The sequence below is a fragment of the Alosa sapidissima genome, chromosome 9, assembly GCF_018492685.1.
Source record: "Alosa sapidissima isolate fAloSap1 chromosome 9, fAloSap1.pri, whole genome shotgun sequence".
Taxonomy (NCBI): Eukaryota; Metazoa; Chordata; class Actinopteri; order Clupeiformes; family Clupeidae; genus Alosa; species Alosa sapidissima.
Window position 1 is genome coordinate 1,636,726 of NC_055965.1, and position 21,547 is coordinate 1,658,272.

A 21,547-nucleotide genomic window follows, 5' to 3' on the forward strand; every position below is an offset into this window, starting at 1 on the left:
GTGTTAAGGAGTTTTTGCAGCATCATTCACTCAACAACCAACTCTAGGGGCTTAAGTGTATTTCCAAGCACAGAGCCAGCTCTTTTAATCAACTTGTTGTGTTCTTTGGCATCTGCTCTGATGCTGCTACCCCCAGAAGATAGAAAATTGAACTAGAAACAGCAGATTTAACATGTTTAGCATCCTGCTGCACACATTAAAATACCTAATGCTCCGTATAGTCTGCTCTGTCCCTTCCTGTACACAGCCTCAGTGCTGCAGTACAAGTCCAGTTTGTTATCAAGATGTACTTGTCATTTTCCATACCTCCACCCCTTTCCCCATGATCAAGACAGTGTTCAACTTTGTCTTGGCCCTCCTGAAGTCCATCTCCTTTGTCTTGGCTACATTTAAGAGGAGGTGGCTGTTTCCACACCACGCCACAAAGCTGTTCACCAGATCTCTTTACTCAATCTCCTCCCCATCCTTCACACACTCCACAACTGCAGTCATCAGAGTATTTCTGCACACATCCTCCCAGTCGTACTGTGGCATTGTATTTTACTACAGAAATGTAGTATTTTGGATATGAAAATACTACTGTACTGCACTGCACTGTAGTACTAAATGCACTGTTTGTTCTTGAATTTTCCCTGGGGATCAATAAAGTATCTATCCATATATCTATCTATCTATCTATCTATCTATCTGTCTGTCTATCTATCTTTTTGTAAGGGTTATTTTTTCAGTGCTTTGTAAACAATGTCGTTTTGAACTCTGGCAAATAGCCCTAGGCTACTTAAACTTTAAACTATAGCCTAAGCCTTTGTTTTCCTTTCGGTCTGGGCAATATTTAAGCAACATCTTGATATATTTAAATTAATTCATTTCAGTATTGCCTATTTGTCATGATTTGGGATGTTGCTATGATTACACTAGATGGCAGCACTATCTACGGCTGTGTTTGTGGGGCGTGATAGGTTGTGACGCGATCAACGTGCCTGCGCATGTTTGAAAAAAGTAAGAGAAAAACCGCGCTTGTATCGGGTAGGTAAAGTCGAAGACTAAAATGCTCAAACCGTTTAGAAAGGTTCCAGTCCTGAATACAGCCAGCTTACTGGTAAGTTATGCGATACGCGGGTTAAAGAATGAATGTATTCTAGTTTTGCCGTTTGCACATTGAGGCCATCTCTAACAACGTTTTACATTTAACACACTGTTACCATTGTAACGTTAACGTTACCGTTCATTTCAGCTGGTAGAGAACGAGGAACAACTTCAAACAAGGTTAGCTGATATCATCGTGCAGAATGAGAAAGATGTCAACATCACAGTGTAAGTGTATGGTTCCCAGTTTTCAGAAGTCCACCTAAAGTTACCTTATCGTTATAGAGAAGTCGCTTTGCTGAGCGGCGTCACGCTATGCAATCCTATTTCTTTGGTCACCCTTGGTTAGGGTAATTCGATTTAGGCTATGCTAACGTTACGGTGTTTGTTGACATCCATTCAACCCATAACATGAATGTGAAAGTCCTGTCTGACACGCCGTTGAATTATTCTGGATCACCCATTTCACTTTGATAATACGATTACAAATGAAAAGAACTATACCTACACCAAATAACAATTTTACCTGTAACAATAATGTCGCTTATGTCTTACTGAGATATGATGATCATTGAGTGCATGAAGTTGTATAATATTTCAGGGAGAAATGGAAAAGTAGCTTCTGATCAGGGCGTATGCAGAGTTTTGAAAATACTGATTTGCTGCCATGCTGACTGTTCAAGGAAAGTGAACAGACCAAGCTGGGAGAACCCAGACGAACCTGTTAGCAAATTCGACACTTCCAATGATCCAAAAACCCAGGCACCAATCACGCATGGGGCGGGATTTATATGATGATCAATAAAGCAGTGCATTCAACACAACCAATGGATGCACCGATAGGGACAGGGTTAAACAAATATGGACGTGTAACGTATTTTCTTTGGAATTGAGTAAACAACTACATTTAAAACCTTTATTTACTAAAAAGATTTGATTGCACCAGCTCTGAAATTATTTAGAATTAATTTGACTGTTGTTTACGTCCGTGGAAGTTCTAGGTGCCCACACCCCCTCTCAATCTCAATTGAGATGGGCAGTCTGGTGTCAACTCGGCTAGAGACAGACTGTCGCCTCGCGTGGTGTCACATATATGGAAATTAAAATCAAATTCTGCTCAGCAGGTCTGGTACCGGTATGGGTAAACAGTGTAAGCTGTTGAGAGAACTGTAGCTTAGTAACAATACAAGATATCTCCACTATAGTAAAACAATGAGCTATAACACTAATGATAACATTAGACAGGCCTAGTATTTTTGACCTTGTACGGATATTGTTCTGAAGTAGTGTTATTCTTAAGCAACTCATCTCTGACTTTTTCTACACCTTGCAAAGAAATACAGGTCTAGACGTCACCTCGGTTACCTCAATGGTGTGTATGGCCATGCTTTTGTTATCAGCTCAGCTAGTAGCTAACTTGCTATCCATGTGAGAGAGAGTGAGAGACTGACTTGTTTGATATGTAACCTAGAGCATTTCCTTATTTGCTTATCAGTAATTTGGCCCATGCTGCTGTTAAGTCTTCATATTAGACTATTTTGGCAATTCAACCTGTTAGAAATACCGAATATACTGTTAGGAACCAAATTATTCATACCCCTGGCAAATATTGATTTAATGTTTGTTTTCTCTTGACCAACATATTTGTTCTGACTGAAAATGACACTGCCACATGCCAAAAGGTTGTAAGACAATGTGGTAGAAACAGAAAAAGAATGCTTGGATGAAAGATTTTTTGCCACCACTCTGCCTTGTGCTCACTTTTTTATGGATTGAGGTCTTGACTCTGGCTGGGCCACTCTGAAATGTTGATATTGATTCTTGTTCACCATTTATTTACCACTTTGGCTGGATGTTTCAGATTATTGTCTTGCTTAAAGGTCCGATGCTGCCTTAAGCCCACATTGTTTGAACATAATGGCACAAATTAATCTCCATAATTTTCAAGTTTTAATGCAGATTTTTTTTTTACGCTGCATGGCTATTGTTTATCTGATCTAGTAACAGCACAGGGATGCAGGACTTGACAAAGGATGAATGATTGTGGTGAGATTTGCGAATCAATGGTAATAATGTGGACGCACAACGGATCTATTTTGAAACTGAAACGTTCTTTGTGGACGCAGAGCGTATTTGTTCCTGAAATCTGTATTAAAATGCTGTAGTAGCTTGAGTGAAAGTGAAAGAGTGAACTCATTAAAATGGTCAACCACATGCCAATAGTGACAAAACGTGTAGATCTGGCTGCTTGCACGCACCAGGTCACTACAATAATATACCCTATAGGCAAATCATATAAGTTATTTTCTCAAAATCTGTTGCATAGATTTAGTTTATTCTTATTGTGTAGGTCTTTTCTTTTGAAATGTTCTATCATCAAAGTGAAATGGTTGATAGAATAATTAAACAACGTCAAGATATACAGGAATTCAGACTCTGAGGGTACGCCATAAATCAAAGACTGCCAAAGAACATATTTTTGGATAGTAAGTAAGTAACATTTATTTTTAAAGCACATTTATACACAGCTTACACTGACCAAAGTGTGATGCCGGTCTGGAAGTTGTAATTGAGATTTTAAGTTTACTAGATGTGGTCTTGTCATAGGCCTGATCAAAATTACATTTTCATTCTGACAGGCGACTGGCCCGAAAACTCCCTCTGCCAGAAGAGAACCAGGATAGCCGTCCACGGATTGACCTTATAGTGTTTATAGTAAACCTCAGGTCTGAGCGCAGGTAGGCTTTATTTGTTATTTTATGTGTTTTTTTTTATCATCTTGAAGCCACAATTGCAGCTATGCAGTAATGTCTCAGTTTCTGATGTATGCTTTATTATACAACTAGTTTTGACATCATCTTGAAATTCATTTTGATATTATATGGTCAAATGAAGGAGAGATGAAACACGTGTCATTCCCACCAGAATATGCACTTACAATGTTGTGTTCTGTGTAGGAACAGGCTACAAAAATAAGACAACTTTTCAAAACAAACCATTGCTGACTAGACACCAGTTGGCATATTGGCAAACTTCTAGCAGTGCCAATAATGGTGTGTTTCCACTGAGTGGTACGGTACAGTTTGTTACAGTACGGTACACAATTATTTTAAGTATAAGTAAGTGTAAGTATATACTCTTTTGATCCCCTGAGGGAAATTTGGTCTCTGCATTTATCCCAATCCGTGAATTAGTGAAACACACACAGCACACAGTGAACACACAGTGAGGTGAAGCACACACTAACCCGGAGCAGTGAGCTGCCTGCTACAGTGGCGCTCGGGGGAGCAGTGAGGGCTTAGGTACCTTGCTCAAGGGCACTTCAGCCGTGGATGTGGGCATGGGAGAGCAGTCCTCAACCACTTCCTCCGCCCACATTCTTCCTACTGGTCGGGGATCGAACCGACAACCCTTCGGTTACAGGCCAAAAGCCCTAACCAGTAGGCCACGGCTGACCTGTACCGCACCATTTTTTGGCACCCTACCGTTGGGGTACCAATCATAACGGTACAGTATCTAAAAGGGTGAAGCTAGACCATGGGTTCCCAAACTCCGTCAATGTTGGCCTCCCCTCTGAAAACAGTGACACCTCCAATCATTTTCAAATAATGATATTCACTTCAGTTAAGCCACTTAAATCGGTGCTATACTATTAGTCCAGTGGACAGAAAGGTGAACCCGGAAATACACCAAAGTTTTATGATGGAAATATATAGTATGGGTTCCCAGCATGCAGAAACTGCCGGATGCTAATTTGCATATGTTGGGCAATTTGTGTAATTGAGCTAATTAGCGTAAATTAGCATAATCACATATATTGATCATATTATAAGAGCTGCTTGGCCAAAATGGACCATGTTAGTATGTTTTTAGGGGTTACTGGAGATGCTGAGTCCATATCTGACATTTTCAAAAGAAAAATGTTCAGTGTTTAGGAATAATTTGGATCTACAAGTTATTTCTGAATTCCACAATCATTTTGGAAATGGCTATTCACTGGCCCTCTGCTGTGACTCACAATTGAGTAACAAAGGGAAGAACTAGCCTCTACTACTCCTCACTGTCCCTGTCCTTCTGCTGTTTTTGCTGTGTAAATATATTGCCACATGTAACATCACTGCCTTTGCAGAAACAATAATTAGTACAGGCCAGGCCTGCAGCTGCATTTTCCAGATACATGTATACACAGTTTTAACCCAGCTTTGCAGTTAAAGCTGATAACATCTAACAAATCAGGAGGAGCAACAGGACTTGAATCGAGGGTGGGCAAGTTTCTCTCCTTTCTTCATACCTGTCTTCTTACTCCATCCAAAAGCGGTTATATCCACAGCCGGTGGATCAGGACGGTCTGCTGCTTTCCAAAGCAGCACCTGTGGATGGGCACGTTTTCCATGGAGGAGCAAGTTGCGTTCTGTAGGAGACAGTGTCTTCTGTGCTGGAGGAGCCGGGAGTGGGAGGCCTCACCGCCAGGGATGAATTACTGCACGGGCCTACCGGGCCCGGCCCAGAGGCCCAAGGGGTCAGGGAGCCCTGAAGCCCAAGCCTTTGCATGAAATCATTGCCTCAATATCAACACATCAGGATGTAGGCTCTCTGAAGGGAGCTGGGGACGAGAGGCGACAGACCAGGTGACTGCTAGTACGCCCCGCATTGGGCCACTGGTGGTTGTGGTTCCCCAGGGTGAGTAGGGCTCTTGCGGTGTGTGCACCCCACCTGCTGTGTGGCAGTGCCAGAGACTAATTGCTGGACTGAATGTGGGAACGGCAATGGCTTGTTGGGGGAGCTGTGCAACGCCAGCGTGCTGGACTGTGCTTGAGATTCCCACGATGTTTCGCGCTGGGGATTCTGGGAGAACTGAATGATCATCTCAATACCAATGTTTCCCAAAAGGCTTGTCCCAAGGAGAACAGTATTACCTTAAACACACATGAGATAACTGAACAGTCCAATCAGTAGACTAGGATAAGCTAGCCAACTATGCTACTTTGTTTACAATATTTCCAGGCTTCAACCAGACAGCTGAATGTGGTAGAGTTGTAATAGAAATAGTAGGCCTAAGCTATAGGCTAATCTTCATAAAGTGTGCTGTCATAAATATCAGACATTCAGTATTCTCTCTTTTTATATCAGGATATAAAATAATACAGATATATTACATTGTAATCCTCTGGTACTCTAAGGTAGGCTATTGAAATGTCGAAAAAATCAAGGTTCGTATCAAACCGTGGGTCAAAAATCAAGATACGAATCGAATTGTTAGGTTGGTGTATCGTTACAGCCCTACTGTATATCGCTACAGCCCTATCCTCCAAAAATCTGTCTAAATTGTACCAAAAAACGCAAAATCAGCTTAATGAGAGTAAACTGTGACCAAGTTTAAATAGTGAATTTGAATCTTGAAAATGTCAGATATGGACTCAGCATCTCCAGTAACCCCTAAAAACATACTAACATTGTCCATTTTGGCCAAGCAGCTCTTATAATATCATTATTATGCTAATGTATGCTAATTAGCTCAATTACACAAATTGCCCAACATATGCATATTAGCATCCGGCAGTTTCTGCATGCTGGGAACCCATACTATATATTTCCATCATAAAACTTTGTTGTACTCAACATTTCCGGGTCCACAATGGGGCTCTATGGGCTGTCCACCGGACTATATGCTATGCAATGCAATGAGTTTTCATCATATTTTCGACGTTTGGCTTTGTTGCCAATATTAGGCTCGGGCCGTGTAGCGATAAAATGTGACACATCTGTCCATTTTAAGTTAGCTATCGGAACGTCACATATTACCGTCACGTATGTCCAACCTCTTACGTGTATCTGTCACTTAATATTAATTTCTATACAAACCAAGGCGGCGGATTCCTAAAGAAACACAAGCACCCACACCATAAGTTTATCTAAATTAGCTAGGTACCAAAAAAATACATTTTACCGTGACTCGAAGAGCTGTAAACAGTGTTGTAAGGCTGCGTGTACAAATCAGCTTGGTGCTCAAGCTCCAAGCTGCAAGTTATAATGGTATAATGTTGACAATTACATAATCATTAAAAAAAAACATAGTTCTAACATGAAATAAACGTTTTTCCTTCTTTTTTGAATCAACCTTCCGCGCCTCCCTTCAAATTATTTGGCGCCCACCAGGGGAGGCGCGTCTCACAGTTTAGGAACCTCTGAGCTAGACCAGGTTAGATCCACTTCAGTCCGTTGGTTTGGCGAGAAAATCATTTCCTATTGTTTTCCTAGTTGTTGACTAGGAAGCTAGTTAGCTTTGTGTTCTGTTAGTGAAGTAATTGTCTTGTTAGTGGTTGTTAAATAGTAACTTGGTGACACAAAAGCTGTGTCCGAAATAGGGAAAATGCTGCCTTCTTAGATACCTTTGTTCTGATGAATTTTGAAGGCAGCGTAGATGTAGGCTCTGTTCGAAACGGAAGGCAGCGACTAGCTGCCTCCCTGACTAAAAGGGCTTTCAGACATAGGTGTAAGACCGAAGGTTCTGCGGATGTTAAGCGGTTGGACCGTATATCTGAACAACATAAACGGTCATATGGCTGTCCGAACTTAGCCGGTTGTTCTACTGCTTCCCTCCTAGTATTTCCTCCGGACATTATGTAAATGTGCTGTGTCTGAACGAAGCGTAGAACATACGGTTAAAATTCACACCTAGTGAGAGGGCGTGTCGATGGCGTTTCTTTCGTGCGTCCATGTGGCGGGGGCACTTAAATGCCAGTGTCATGATGGAGTGGCATAGTGCTGCTCAGAAAATCTCCGACCTGGAAAGACGAAGACATCACAGAGCTACTGTCCATGAGGGCAGACAGCGTTGTGATACAACACATGAAGGGAACGGCAAGAGACACGTTGATGTACAACCGCATCGCAAGGCCAAAGGAATTCAAAAGATCAAATCATCATAAGCAGAAGGCACTGAAAAGGCAGTAGCCTACACCAGGCAACGTTTTTGTGTTAATTAATCATCTTCGTAAGTCATTATATGGTTAAATGACTCATTACAGGGCGAATGAAGACTCTCTCGCCCGCCCCTACTGCCTGTAGGAAGAATATCCCGCTTGCAAGTTCGGTGTATCCTACCCGCAACCTTCAGTCTCACAAAGTCTCAGACATTGCGAGAAGCAGGATCAGTTTACATCCTGCATCCCCAGCACAGAGGCAGGCTAATGAAACCCGGCTAGCGATTGTTGCAAATGTGTTTATAATGGCAGAGCCGGCAAAGAAGCAGTGAAAACCCTTGACGGAAGATGCAAAGAAAAGAAAAAGAGCTTCAGACCGAGCGAGGGCTCGCACACGTATCAACACGTACAGACGCTAGGGGGAGCTTCGTAGAGAAAAAGCACTCAGGCTTGCCTGGTGTCCCTTTAATAAATTGTTAGCCAACACGGTCGGTTTTCTGTTCATTAATAGCCTTTTCATGACCTTACTGCTGAGCCCGATATTTGTTGAGAATAAAAATAATGCCTAGAGAAAACAAAGAAAACCCAACTTTGTTCCAAGCTCCTTACGTAAATGCAATAGACACATAGCCTACAGTATTTGACTAGTTTGCAGGAGCACACAAAAGGCATGTGAATGGCAGATTATCATTTAGACTGCCATTCAACGAAATGCAGGCACACGTTTGTAGTTAGCAGGTGCCTATCCCACAAAAGGCACCTGCCATTGGGACAGGGGAGAGGATGCTTTTGGAAAAATAAACCATGAAAAAATTAACCACTTCACCGTTATGTTAGTATTTTGTTTGTTGTTTAAAAATGTTGTATATGATGGCCTTGAATTCTTGAGTTACTGAATTGAATGGTACCATAAAGCCTACAAGTTTGTGTATATTCTCTCCAACGCAAACTAGATTTGGGTTCCGCTACATAACGTTGAAAACAGTTAAATGTGTTTATTTGAAGCACACATACAAATGTAGGTCAGCTTCAAGTATGCGCACTTACATAACTACTTTAAGTATTAGCCTACGCACAATAGATTTTTCTTCTTTAACCTACATAATGCATACATTTTGTAAACAAAAACGGCAGCTGTGACAGCAGCCGCATATATTCTGTGTCATATCTCGCCTCTTGCGAACTCTGCAAGCCCCCACCTCTCACTCGACAACCACACAGAGATTCTGTAATGTGCGTGTATGTCGTGCACACATAGGTCAGTAGAAGGTCCGCAGGTTAGCATCATATCTGAATCATCTGAAGGGTCGGACCTCCGTTTGACAAGCCTCCGCATATACTCTGGAGGTTATGTCTGAAAGCCCTTTGATTAAATAGTGAGACCGCTCTCTATCGTTATTTAGTCACTAGACACACATGCATTTGGATTGAATGCATCTTTTAAGAATGAGCGTAGCACTCTAGAATCTTTGGTTAACTGAGCAGCAGGTAGCTGCCTTCCTCTTCAGACAGACACAAATAGTTGTTAAATCAGTATACAAGGTTTACTGAAACCCATGATCAGTGCACAACTTGTTGTTTATTTGTAAGTCTGTTAACTATTAAAGGAGAATTCCGGTGTGATATTGACCTAAAGTGTATTGAAACATGATACCGAGTGTGGACGTATGTCTCATAGCCCATCTCGGCTTGTCCCCTGCACTCCAAAATCTGGCGCTAGTCCAGTTGGAATCCATGCATTTCCACTGAATTATTTTTGGAATCTGATCCCTTATCATACCTGTTCATTCTTACTCGTTGCTCGACTTATCGTGACTAAATTCAAGATGGCTGCAAACGCTAAACTTCGTGAAGATACTGTCTGTATAAATCGTCTTGTAAGTAAACTACCAGTGCTTTTTCAAAGTTCTCAATGTCTTGTTTTAAATGTCAGGGCCCTCGGAAGTCTACCAATGAAGTGTGGAGATACATTGAGCCTCGTAAATGGGTGTAAAACAGTGATTTATTTGCATGGCTAGCCCGATGCCGAAGCACCACTATTGAAAAAGCTGTTGGTAGCATCGGCTAACTAGCGCCAGATTTTGGAGTGCAGGGGACAAGCCGAGATGGGCTATGAGACATACGTTCGCACTCGGTATCATGTTTCAATACACTTTAGGTCAATATCACACCGGAATTCTCCTTTAAGGTAGGATTGTTAGCGTCCCATTGTTTACTAGCTGACACTAACTAGCAAGGCGCTACCATTCTGTTTTTTATGTGTTATCTCTAAGGGTGTTGTTGTAGTTTGTGTAACAAACACGTGATTTGTGCATCTTTTCTTCTCCACGCTGCCTGCAGTCTTTTCTCAAACAAAGCTTGACACCTTGTTGAAATTAACAGCCAGATGCCGAGCAGAAAAAATGCTGGATGTCCTCCACTGTTTGTCGGTGTGTGGCGTTCGTTGTCATCGCACCTACACGCCGCCGACCAAGTAAGGGTACTGTTGGCAGTGAAAACACAAGCCAGGTCAGGGTTTACCATTCCAAATCGTACTGTACTGTACTGTACTGAACTGAACCGTACCACTCAGGCCATGAGACTCTGGGTGGTGTTTACAAGCATCTGCATGCCTAGGTAGCCTGGCTTCACCAGACTCACAGGGCCAGGCTGTGTTTTTGGTGGTTGTAGTCTAAACCTTGCATAGTACTGCTTTTAAAGGCAATTCTGTGGTTTGCTCAATCTAAACACCTTATTGTTTAATATTGTGGAGTGTTTCATGCCAATGAGTTGCCTTTATGCATTTTAGTCTTCAGTCTGCTGAACAGTCCGTTAAGTATCTGGACCCTGGATTCTTTTTGGGGAAGGTGTGCTTTGTGGTCACTGGTGGTATGGACTTTTTCCCCCCTACTACTCTGATCATAGTAATGAGATGATACTATTTATAAAATAGCAAAAATATTTCCAATGTTTTGTGTTGGGGGTTTTTTGCAATGATTTTTTTGTTCATGTGTAATTGGCCTACAGCTCGCTGCTTGTCAGGTTCCAGTAACCGCCTGTTGACTGCGAGGAAGTTAGCTGCATCTCTGCACTGCCCTTTGCTGTTTGCAGAAGATCAGGTCTGTTTTACCAGTAAAATACGTTGTCACATTGTATAAGTCATAAATGATAAATGTTTTTGCTCAGTTGAGTCTCTAGCATGATTGTGTGATCATGGTCAATCATAGACGCAAAATGCTTTTCTCTGAGCTTCAGCAGCTGTTCTGAAGGTGATTGTGTGCTATTGTGTTGATCCTATTGTGTTGATCAGGCATTTTGCCTTTTTCTTTCTCCTCTTTCCCCATGTAGACAAATGAAGGAGTGATTACAGTTGCAGTGAGACTACTTGGTATACTTAAAGTGGCTGCTGGTTTGGTTCCCTTGGCAACAGGGCTTTATCTTAACAGTCTGAGTCATTGCATGATACCCTCTGACCTTGAACAAAATCTTGACTGACCAACCTGATGAGAGGAACTCAATTGAATTTGAATGTATATATATGCATCTGCCGTTAAACCTGTGAATATCCTTGTCTTTGTGTGTATATGCATGTATGTGTCCCCTACATGTAGGCCTACTTTTAAATGTGTAAGCCTATAGGTGGGTTAGGCAATGTATATAATCTGTATTTTTTGTATTTAAACTGGATCAGTATACTCTCTAATCTACTCACTGTTTCATTTGAATAAAAAAACAGTTTTCACAAGTTTCAAGTTTGCCCCGTTTCATGTTTGCGAATGTAGCACATAAAATGGTTCAACAGAATCATTCATAAAGCATTCTCACAACCGCTGGTTAAGTTTAGAAAAAAAGAGTTGTATTTAAAAAAAAAAAAAAAAAAAGTCATAATCAAGACTGGGTATTTTTCCATGTATAGTACCCTCCAGAATTATTGGCACCTCTGCTAAAGTTGACTAAAAACCGGTATAAAAAGCAATCTTAGGAAAGAAATTAGGAAAAATCCAACCTTGAAGGGAAGCAAATTTTGAGAAAAAGGAAAATCTCATAAAGAAATAAATATTTTTAACTAAAACACGTTGCTCACAAATATTGGCACTCCTGAAAAATCATATACAAAACCAGAAGCATTTTCCTATCTAATTTAAATTTATTTAAGTTAATCAGAGTGTCTGTGAACTTTCAGAAGTAGCTCATGACTTTCTTGTTCACTATGGTATGAAAATAAAGTCACACAGAGGCTAAATCCTCGTCATTTTTCAACATCGGAAAGACAAGAGAATACGCTAAATTTAAATAAAAAGAACGTGTGTTGACATTTGTCAGTCAAAGAATGTCTATGACAACTAGGTACTTGAAAATGCCTATATTTACAGTTAAAACTGATTAAAAGGTTCTAATTATCTGGAAATGCCCCCATTTGCAGTATGGAGGATGGTAAGATATGCAAAAAAATCCATAAGAACCACTGTTGGAGAGTTACAGACAAAGGTATCAACAAGTCCCCAAATTTTTTTTCAAAAGTGACCTTACAACTAATTGATTATTTAGAGGGCATGCCAGGTAAAAGCCTGTCTAGTCATTTAATTACCAATGTAAACAGCAGGAGTTACTGAATGATACAGTGACTTTGTCTGGAACTGTGGTCTTTGCGCTCTTTGGCTAGAAACACTTTAGTTGTGTTTGGCATACATAGTAGAATGGCTATACTGAAAAGAACCTCATGCCTAATGAGAATTATGGTGGATGGGCTGTGCTATTGTGGGGCTGTTTTTATTCCCAAAGGCCTTGGGAACCTAATTAAGGTACATGGTAACCTGAACACCAAGAAAAACCTGAACATTTTCAAAGGAAATCTGTCAATCTCTGCCAAGACACTAGAAGTTGGTCATGATTGGATCATTCATCAGGTCAATGAACCAAATCAAACGTCCATATCAAAACAAATATTGTTTGCTGAACACAAAATCAAGCTTCAGACATTGCCATCTCAGTCCCCTGATCTAAACTCCATAGGACAACAGTGGGGTGAGTCAAAGAGGAGAATACACAAGTGTGGACCTAGGAATCTGGACAATCTGGGGAGATTTTGTAAAGATGAACGGTCTTAAATCCCTTGCTTTGTATTCTCTAACTTTATGGGGTGTCATAGGAGAATATTGCAAGCTTTGGCAAAGGGAGGCTTAAAAAGGTATTACAAGCTGGGGTGCCAATAATTGTGAGCAATGTGTTTTTGTTAAAAATATTTATTTCTTTATGAGATTTTCCTTTTTCTCAAAATAAATTTGCTTCCCTTCAAGGTTGGATTTTTCCTCATTTTTTCATTGTGAGATTACAATAAAGTAAAAAAAGTACAAAAATACACCAACAGGCTACAGCCTTCATGGAAAATGAACAACCTTTAGTTAACCTTTTTTTTTAAGATTTTGTTGGTGTGCCAGTATTTGTGGCACATGATTTTCTTAGAGATAAGAATTTCTTGATTTTTCCCCACAGAATCTATTCACTTGTGTGAGATGAAGCGACTGACTAAAAAGTATTTTTTTTATAGAGCAGGTTTTACTCATTTTCACCAGGGGTGACAACAGAGAGTCGTGTGCACTGAATGCTTAGATCACTTTATTAAATAAACACAAATCTTCAATTGAATTTAAAACACTGCTATTTGTAAACTCACTAAATGGGGCAGGACCAAAACACTACTCATATGTTTCAGCAATAATAGGGGAGGCATAGTGAAATTACTGTTACAGAGTGGATAAAAACACCAAATTTTACATGAGGCTTCCGTAAAGATTTTATTGATTTTAAAAATTTACAAATAGAGCACAGGTGAGTAAGGGTAAATATTTTAACTAATATCACCATTAAACTTTGCATTTGCTTATCATTGATATGTTTATTCAGACAATCTTCCACAAGGGTATGTGATTTTGCAGTTTGTATATGTGTATTATGTCTTTATTTATTATCTCATGTTTTACATTGACTGAGTGTATTTGTGCTGACTACTGTGAGCTAAACAGATGACGACATCGCTGCGACAACAAAGTCCAGAATCAGTTAGTAAATTTTGGTCGTAGTGTTATCCAATTGCGTCAAAGTCCGGAATCAGTCAGTAAACATTGTTCATAGTGTTATCTAATTGCGTGCAGTGATATTTTCAAATGCATGCTTGGTGCCACCTCTCCAGCTGGGAAAATTTTCATTACTCACAGCCAGACCCTAAATCTTTCTAGATTTGGGTCTGGATTTCCAGGCTAATATCCCTTTCTATCATTCCATAAATCAGAAAAAACTAGGAAAATTAACTATTTTAAAGGACACAGGGGTCTTAATGCGGTATGCACATCGTAACATGTTACTACAAAGACAATCCTGGGTCACATTTATAAAAATGTTAAACAAAATGCCACAAATTGACTGATTTCTGGTTCATTACGCAGTGTAAAGTGGATAAATGAGCAACTATCAGCATCAGTCATTTATTAATGCATGAGAACTGGAGAATACACACTGTGCTGCAGGAACAAATTAGTGCCAACAAAACACCTTGATCAAGTATAGTATGATATCAAATCATCAGGCTAGTGAAAAATGCTTTCCATCAGAGAGAATCTTTGGTGATACTTTCTGTTAACCTATGATTCATAAAGTATTATAAACACATTAATAAAGTTTTTGGCCATGAATTTTGATATCAGGGTGAACCAATTATAACATATTGGTTATTCATTCATTCAACGTTTATTTATTCTCGGAAGTTCATTGAAGGTTGTGTGCCTCATTATGTTATACTGACTCAAATAGCACGATATGTGATGGTGACATGGGGCTTGGGGGCTGGTTATCAGTAGCTTTATTAATTGTTACACTTTGTACAGTCTGCAGGTTACATAGGCTCTGGGCTATAGGCTTATAGAATTTATTCTAGTTAAAAATAGTTAAGTTTGTGATTACATCTGTAAGTGAAAAGTGAAAGTGGTGAGTGATATGCTATAACAATGTTGGTCTTTTTGGGGCATTTTGAGCATAGTTGAATATTGGGGTGGGGTTGGGGGGGTGCACTCAAAGTATAGTATGATTACAGCCTTGTGTTACCTAATCTGTCAATGACAACCCCATGTTACGGATCATCGTCAAATGAACGTTGGTTTGATGAATAGGATTATATCTAATTTGGTTAAAATATATCTTGCTATTTTTGAATTTGAACTATTTAATCATTAACTTTTACAGTATGTCAACAATTACAAAATTGAAAATAAAAAAAGACCTGCAATACCTTGACGGCCCACCAGTGGGCCGCAGCCCACACTTTGGGAAACACTGTTCTAAAGAATCTTTGACCATTGGCTGCTCAAGATGGACAAACCATAACACAAGAGATAAATTCAAATTCATGTAGGAATATTATAAAAGACAAGAAACTAGAGAGTGTGTCAATTTTGATTCATTTGAGTTGTAGGATAAAAAGATGAAAAATAAAAAATATATTCTGTTGTGGATGTTGACTAATGTTTATATTTATTCTTCTGGAAGTAGCCTAAATGTTTTAAAACATATACCTTTAGACTATTGTTTACATTACATTACATTTGGCTGATGCATTTTTAACTGTGACTTACAATATGGTAAACAGTTTAAAGCTTTTTAAAAAAACAATTCTCCCAACAATTCTAGAACAATTTAAAAGGTAGAGTACAATAAGACCAAGTGTATCAGTGAGTGCTGTTTTTATACAGTCCAGTGTCAGTTCTAGTCAGGTGATAAGTGCTATTAGCAAGGCTAGTTGTATTTAGTGCTGGGTCTTCAGGAGTTTTTTGAAGATGGAGTCTGTCCAGGTTTCTTGTTTCATTTACTTAATAAACCTTTTAAGCGAAATATGCCTTTATCGTGTCCCTGACAGTCATTCAATATCTTGTCATAGGCTAGGCAACGACTTAATAAGACTGCTGCAGTCAATTTTGGCAGTTTCTTTTTAATTTAGGACAGGGTCCGTGGCATCCTAACTTAGGATTCCTAAGGATTTTTTCCTAAATGTAGTTAGGAAACATACTTCTGTATAACCAAATATCCTAAATACCTTCCTAAACTGAGATAAAAAATAAAAAAAAGATTTCAGAGTTTGGAGGTTTCTGTAATGAGGCCCCTGTAGAGGAAGCTTTTGGCAGTGCGTACTGTCACTAAACATGGAGAAGCAGTTTTAGCACGTACAACTTTGCCTCCCCTGTAGACAGTCACGCAGAGCAGAATCATTAGCCTTTCAAGTTGCCATGGTCATTTGACCTTCATACTTTATACTTAACATACTTTTTACACCCATCCTGAGGTCATTGTGACTGATTGAGATTACTTTTAGGTATTGTTGCCATGTTTTATATGCATACGACATGCATAGTGAAAGTTATGCTGTGGATTATGCACATGGTTGAAATATTTAGCAAGAGTGTGGAACTAATGGATTGTGGAGAGTAGACACAAATGGCACAGAAGCATAGAGACAGACATGGAAAAATACAGTAATTCAAAAATCCTTCTGAGATGTAAGGACATGTGGCTGAACAGGAGGAGAGATGGAGAGGGGAGCATAGTGTCTGCTTACACGTCTGCACTCAGAGATGTTCTATTATTAGACAAAGGCGGCTACAGTTTGTGTTGTCAAATATTGCTCGTAACAGACATTTGAAAAATGCCAAGTTTCTATATCATAACTTAAAATACATTATATACATGTAGACAGATCAATTTGATCGTACAGTACATGATCTGTTTTTTTGTCAGATATTCCTCCTGCAGTTAGAAGTGGGACAGAGGTTACTGGAGGTGAGCCCAAAAGGCAGGGCACAAGGGAGAGCTGTGTGGAGTCACGTCCACTCTGATAAGGGCGGAAAGAGTCCGCCATGTCCAGAGGAAGTGTGAAGAGTAGGTTTGAGGACATCAGCCACTACAGAAAGAAGTAATAACACCTATCTGAATGTAAATCCAGGTATCATGCTCTGGGTGAACAACTCTTTCAAATGTAGAAATGGCCTTGGCTAAAGAGAAAGAATTATGAACTGTTGGACATGAAAAAGGATAGTTTATTCTTTACACAAATCCCCCAGATGATTTCCCTTTCTTTATTCTATGACATTAGCATCTGTTCCCTTGGATGGGTGTGGAAGGACCCCGGACTGACCGATAGTTGAACTTGCTGTCACAGAAGCAGGACTTCCATCCAAGTGAGGTCAGAGGTGCTGACGGACCAGAATAACCCCCTGCTTCACTACAGAGAGAGAGAATGTGAGAGAGGGCCAGCCACTGGCCAGCAGGAGTGTCTGCCAGAGATAAAACAGTTCTCAAAGGGCAATTGAGATCAGGGTAAAAGGATCTCCTCAGCCTCTCTATTCTCCTCATGTCACCTCAGATGACTGGGCCTATAAGCCATCCAGCACCTACTGTACCCCAAAGGATGAGGTGCACACAACAGTGTGCAAATATGGAATTATTTTCACAGATTTTATTTGTATACAATTATTGTGAGAATCTTACATGCAGTTGGCTGTTTGCACCTTGGTGGCAGCCAAGTGTCAAAGTGGAGAAATTATTCTATTCATGTGTTAGTTCTGCCAATTGACTCCAAATAAGAATGCATTGTTGCAGCCACCCTGTCACCCATTCCAGATTGAATCATCGGACAACTGTTTTTATATGGGTACAGGCTAGGGTCATGGAAGTGTCTGGTTCATAAAGAGTTCATTAGGAATAAGGGGTCTTTAATACAGAGAAAATGTCTCCAGGTTACTGATGGTTATGTGTATATAAATAATAGTTTGAGTGTATCCACAATACACTGTAGTTTATCAAGGTAAGGCAAGGACACTGTAGCTTATTTAGCCTTTAAATATTATATATTATTTTATGCATTTTAATCTAGCATAGACTTTCATACAAGCATTACAAAATGAAATGTACTCTACAGTTATATAGTTGCATGTTTTTTTTTTTTTTCAAAAACATAACTCATGGTAGCTATAAATGAAAACAGAGACATTTCTTCATAGTTGCTGATTAAAGGTTTATTTGGAAACGGTATAAGCACAACATATTCAGACTTGTCAACTCTACTGTTAGATTACAAATAGTAGTATAACATCTGAATAGACAGAATATTGATGTTAAAAGTGATGCACTTAATATCAGTAGTTGTGTTTAAGTTTTGTCTACCTCCAAATCACTTTGATACAGAATTTATGTTTGTGTTTATGTTTATGTTTATGTTTACTTAGCAGACACTTTTCTCCAAAGCGACAAAAGTTGTTAGTACTATGTGTGTTTATGATTACCAGTTTTATCTAAGATTTGACTTCATTGCAATGAGAAAGTATGCTGTTTTACAATCAGATGTATTAACCCCAGTCACACCGCTTTCCGTCTCAGGGGCACTGGGTGTTTGCTTGGTGGTTTCATCCAGCGTAGCCCAGCTCTTTGTAGAAGGCGTCAATGTCATTGATGACAACACCCATGACTTTCCTCAGTGCGTCTTGACCAACAGCGTCCAGACCAGCCTTTTCACACATCACTTTGGCTATCACCTCAGTGATCAGCTTTAAGGATGCAAAGAGGAGAGTCAGAGGGACACTCAGAGACACACACACACACACACACACACACTTTATGGAATTTACAGTTAAACTTACATTACAAGCAGATATTACATTTTTATTTGTATGACAGATGTTTTGGATGAAATAAATATATTAGGCTACATTAAATCTACCTTCTGTGAATGAAGAGGGAGTGCAGTGGCTTTCTTACCTTGAAGTTATTCAGAGGAATTTTGTGGTTATTAGCATGTGTGGTGGCCAGAGGTTTGAGGATGTCAGCATGGGAACCTTTGGCTTTCAGTAGATCTCCTAGTTTCTTCAACACAGTGGCGCCATGAGCAGCAACAGCTGCATTGCCGGCCAGATCACCCGCAGCAATGCCAACAAATTTAGGAAAAAGCTTCTGGGTATCAGGATGCTCCTTGAATAAGCTGCAGATAAGAAATGACAATATGACTGACACGGTGACACTGATAGAGAGGGGTGTCAGTTGCAGTATATTGGTTATAATATGTTGTATATAATATGTTTTTTTCTCTACTGAATGTGCAACTAAGTCATGGTCCCCTAAAACACACTTTCACAATAAAATTGAATTGGGAGGTTTTTTCAATTCAAGAGCTGTTCTGATGACGTTTAGAGATGTTATTGTCTCTATACCGTGAGAGGACCTCTCCTCCATGTGCAGTGTAGTCAGCCTCCACTGGACCCCAGCACTTCAGAACCAGGTCATAGTCAGCCATGTTCTACAAAGTAATGTCAAATATGGTTGTGTTAGGCCATTTCTTCTCATTTCTGTCAGCTTTGCCTTTTGTTATCACTTATCACAATGCTTTTTAAAACGTATGTTTCTGAATCATCTGTGACTTTCATTCATTCAGTCTTCAAGGTGACCCTTGACAGATCAGCTAACAAAAAGATGACAGCAATAGAAGGTCTGAGTGCCATTTGAGTTGATGGCAGCTCACTCAGACTAACACAGGTACAGGATAATAGCCATTTATTTGGAAGAATTGAAGTCATTCTGATCTGGAAAGTAAGATGTTTCTCAGTTAGGTTAAACGTCATTCTGCATCCTTCGAGGATTGAGTACAAAGGATGCCTTGGAGAAAAACAAACCCATTAGCATCTGTTACGGAGGCTGAGCTACAGTTTCAGTAACAGTGGCACTGTTGTGATGCTCCTGGCACCACATGCAGAGTTCAGGGAGAAAAGTCCTCTGGGAAAAGATGGATGGCCACCAAATACCCACTCAAAAGCATGTTAACAGAGAAGAGGAAAGTCAGTGGAGCAGGTGGCCCTGGTCAGGAGATTAGAGTGAGAGAGGGAGGCGGCACCAGGCAGAGGGCATCTGAGGACACCAAGTGCCACTGCATTGCTCTTCTGGGCTTAGCGCTATCTGTCTATTAATTACAGATAGGAAATGAAATGATTGACAGAAGGAAAGTAGTGCTCTTTGTCCAACAAATAATACTCTTCATTTAACTGAAATCTACATTTTTAATGGCAATTATGCATTTTATGACTTCTTTCAGACTACCGATTGAGCTGATAGCTTTGTAGTTTGGAAATCTGTACAGTACAGTGTTATACAATAATGTGCTCTGTTTGTGCTCTGAGTTTCAGTATTGAAGCAAACAAAAAGTAGCCTAAACAAAAACAAACATATCTCTGAAGGTCATCTTTTATCTGAAGGAGAGGAGGAAGGCTTCCGTTTTCACTGAAATACTATCAGTTTTACTGAACTTCTGTAAAGTTTTGGGAATTACAAAACTCCCATTTTAATTCAGCTAAAAAGGCACATCCTCATAATGTATGCCAGCTGCAGGCTGCTGTTCAATGTTAGCAGTTAGAGTTATTTTCATTTTTTGTGGAGAGAAAATCGAATGATTAATGCTTTTAGGCATTTTGCTTGTTATAATAATATCATGCGTCATATATTTTGTCTTTGACGATTAAAAATGTCACACTAGAATACATCCCCGCACACCCGCACCATAAACTCTATAAACGTATAAATAATTTAATTCAGTTTGATTTAAAAGACAGAGGTTTCCTATTATTTGCCTACCTGCAAAAAATGATGCTGATTTCCTTGATCAAATGTGTGTCTCTTCAAAGTCCTAGAGGACGATTTGTTGATTTGCTCCCAAACTTCACCTTTTATACCAGTCATCCATTGCTATTCTTCAGATCCAGCCAATACATTTTCTCTCTCTCTCTCTCTCTTTCTCTCTCTCTCTCCCTTCCTGTCAGTCTCATGCCTTTCCCTCTATCTCCATGTGTAACAGTAGCTCCCCCTCTACCTTTTTCCCTGTCCAACAATGTCAACTGTACTTTAAGATGCTTTGTTAACATTTGTGATAATGTTAAATGCGATTTTGAAGAATTGACATACAAATGTCAATTTATGAATGTTAGTTCATTTTTGTCTATTTTAAATTCTATTAACCCCATCAAAAGTTATATGGTATAATATCAAGTAAGGAATTATGTAGTGCTGGAGGACATAGGCATGATTCATCTATTCTACTTTGAAATAAGTCACATTTTTGTAATAGTTAGGAGCACCAGACGCACAAATTAGGAGAACCGTTTCGGCAACCCATTATGGGTAATGTGACGTCTCCTTTACAACATGTGACTATTTTACAGTCTTCTTGAAAAGCCAGTTATATTTGGCGAGGGCATGGACTCATGGGGACAGTGGTTCCAGGAGAGGGTGCCCTCCTCTCATCCAGTCACGGGATTAACAAGGAGCCAAAGTGACTTAACATTCATATTATTTCTGTCTGTACATGTCTATGTTATGTTTATATTGATTTCTTAGACACTTTTGTACAAAGTGATTTACCATGACAATGAATAATATTATTTTTGTAAAATATATTTAATGTTTAAAGTAACATCATATAGTCTAAATAAATAATTTAAATAATAATATTTAAAATTATTTAAATAATAATAATAATA

The 21,547-nt window shown here is 39.5% G+C and overlaps 2 protein-coding genes across 2 annotated transcripts; one reads left to right on the top strand and one right to left on the bottom strand.

Moving 5' to 3' along the window:
* Positions 1-958: 958 nt before the first annotated feature.
* pane1 (proliferation associated nuclear element) lies at positions 959-11,733 on the top strand. The gene is made up of 6 exons (XM_042105585.1): positions 959-1,099; positions 1,235-1,314; positions 3,726-3,824; positions 10,798-10,877; positions 11,016-11,107; positions 11,337-11,733. Exons 1-6 carry the CDS (start codon positions 1,049-1,051, stop codon positions 11,481-11,483), a joined length of 549 nt encoding a protein of 182 aa, XP_041961519.1. The 5' UTR covers positions 959-1,048; the 3' UTR covers positions 11,484-11,733.
* A 6,291-nt stretch (positions 11,734-18,024) lies between these two features.
* mb (myoglobin) lies at positions 18,025-20,751 on the bottom strand. The gene is made up of 4 exons (XM_042105593.1): positions 20,646-20,751; positions 19,235-19,320; positions 18,786-19,005; positions 18,025-18,574 (listed from the first exon to the last, which is right to left on the bottom strand). Exons 1-4 carry the CDS (start codon positions 20,748-20,750, stop codon positions 18,434-18,436), a joined length of 552 nt encoding a protein of 183 aa, XP_041961527.1. The 5' UTR covers position 20,751; the 3' UTR covers positions 18,025-18,433.
* Positions 20,752-21,547: the final 796 nt, after the last annotated feature.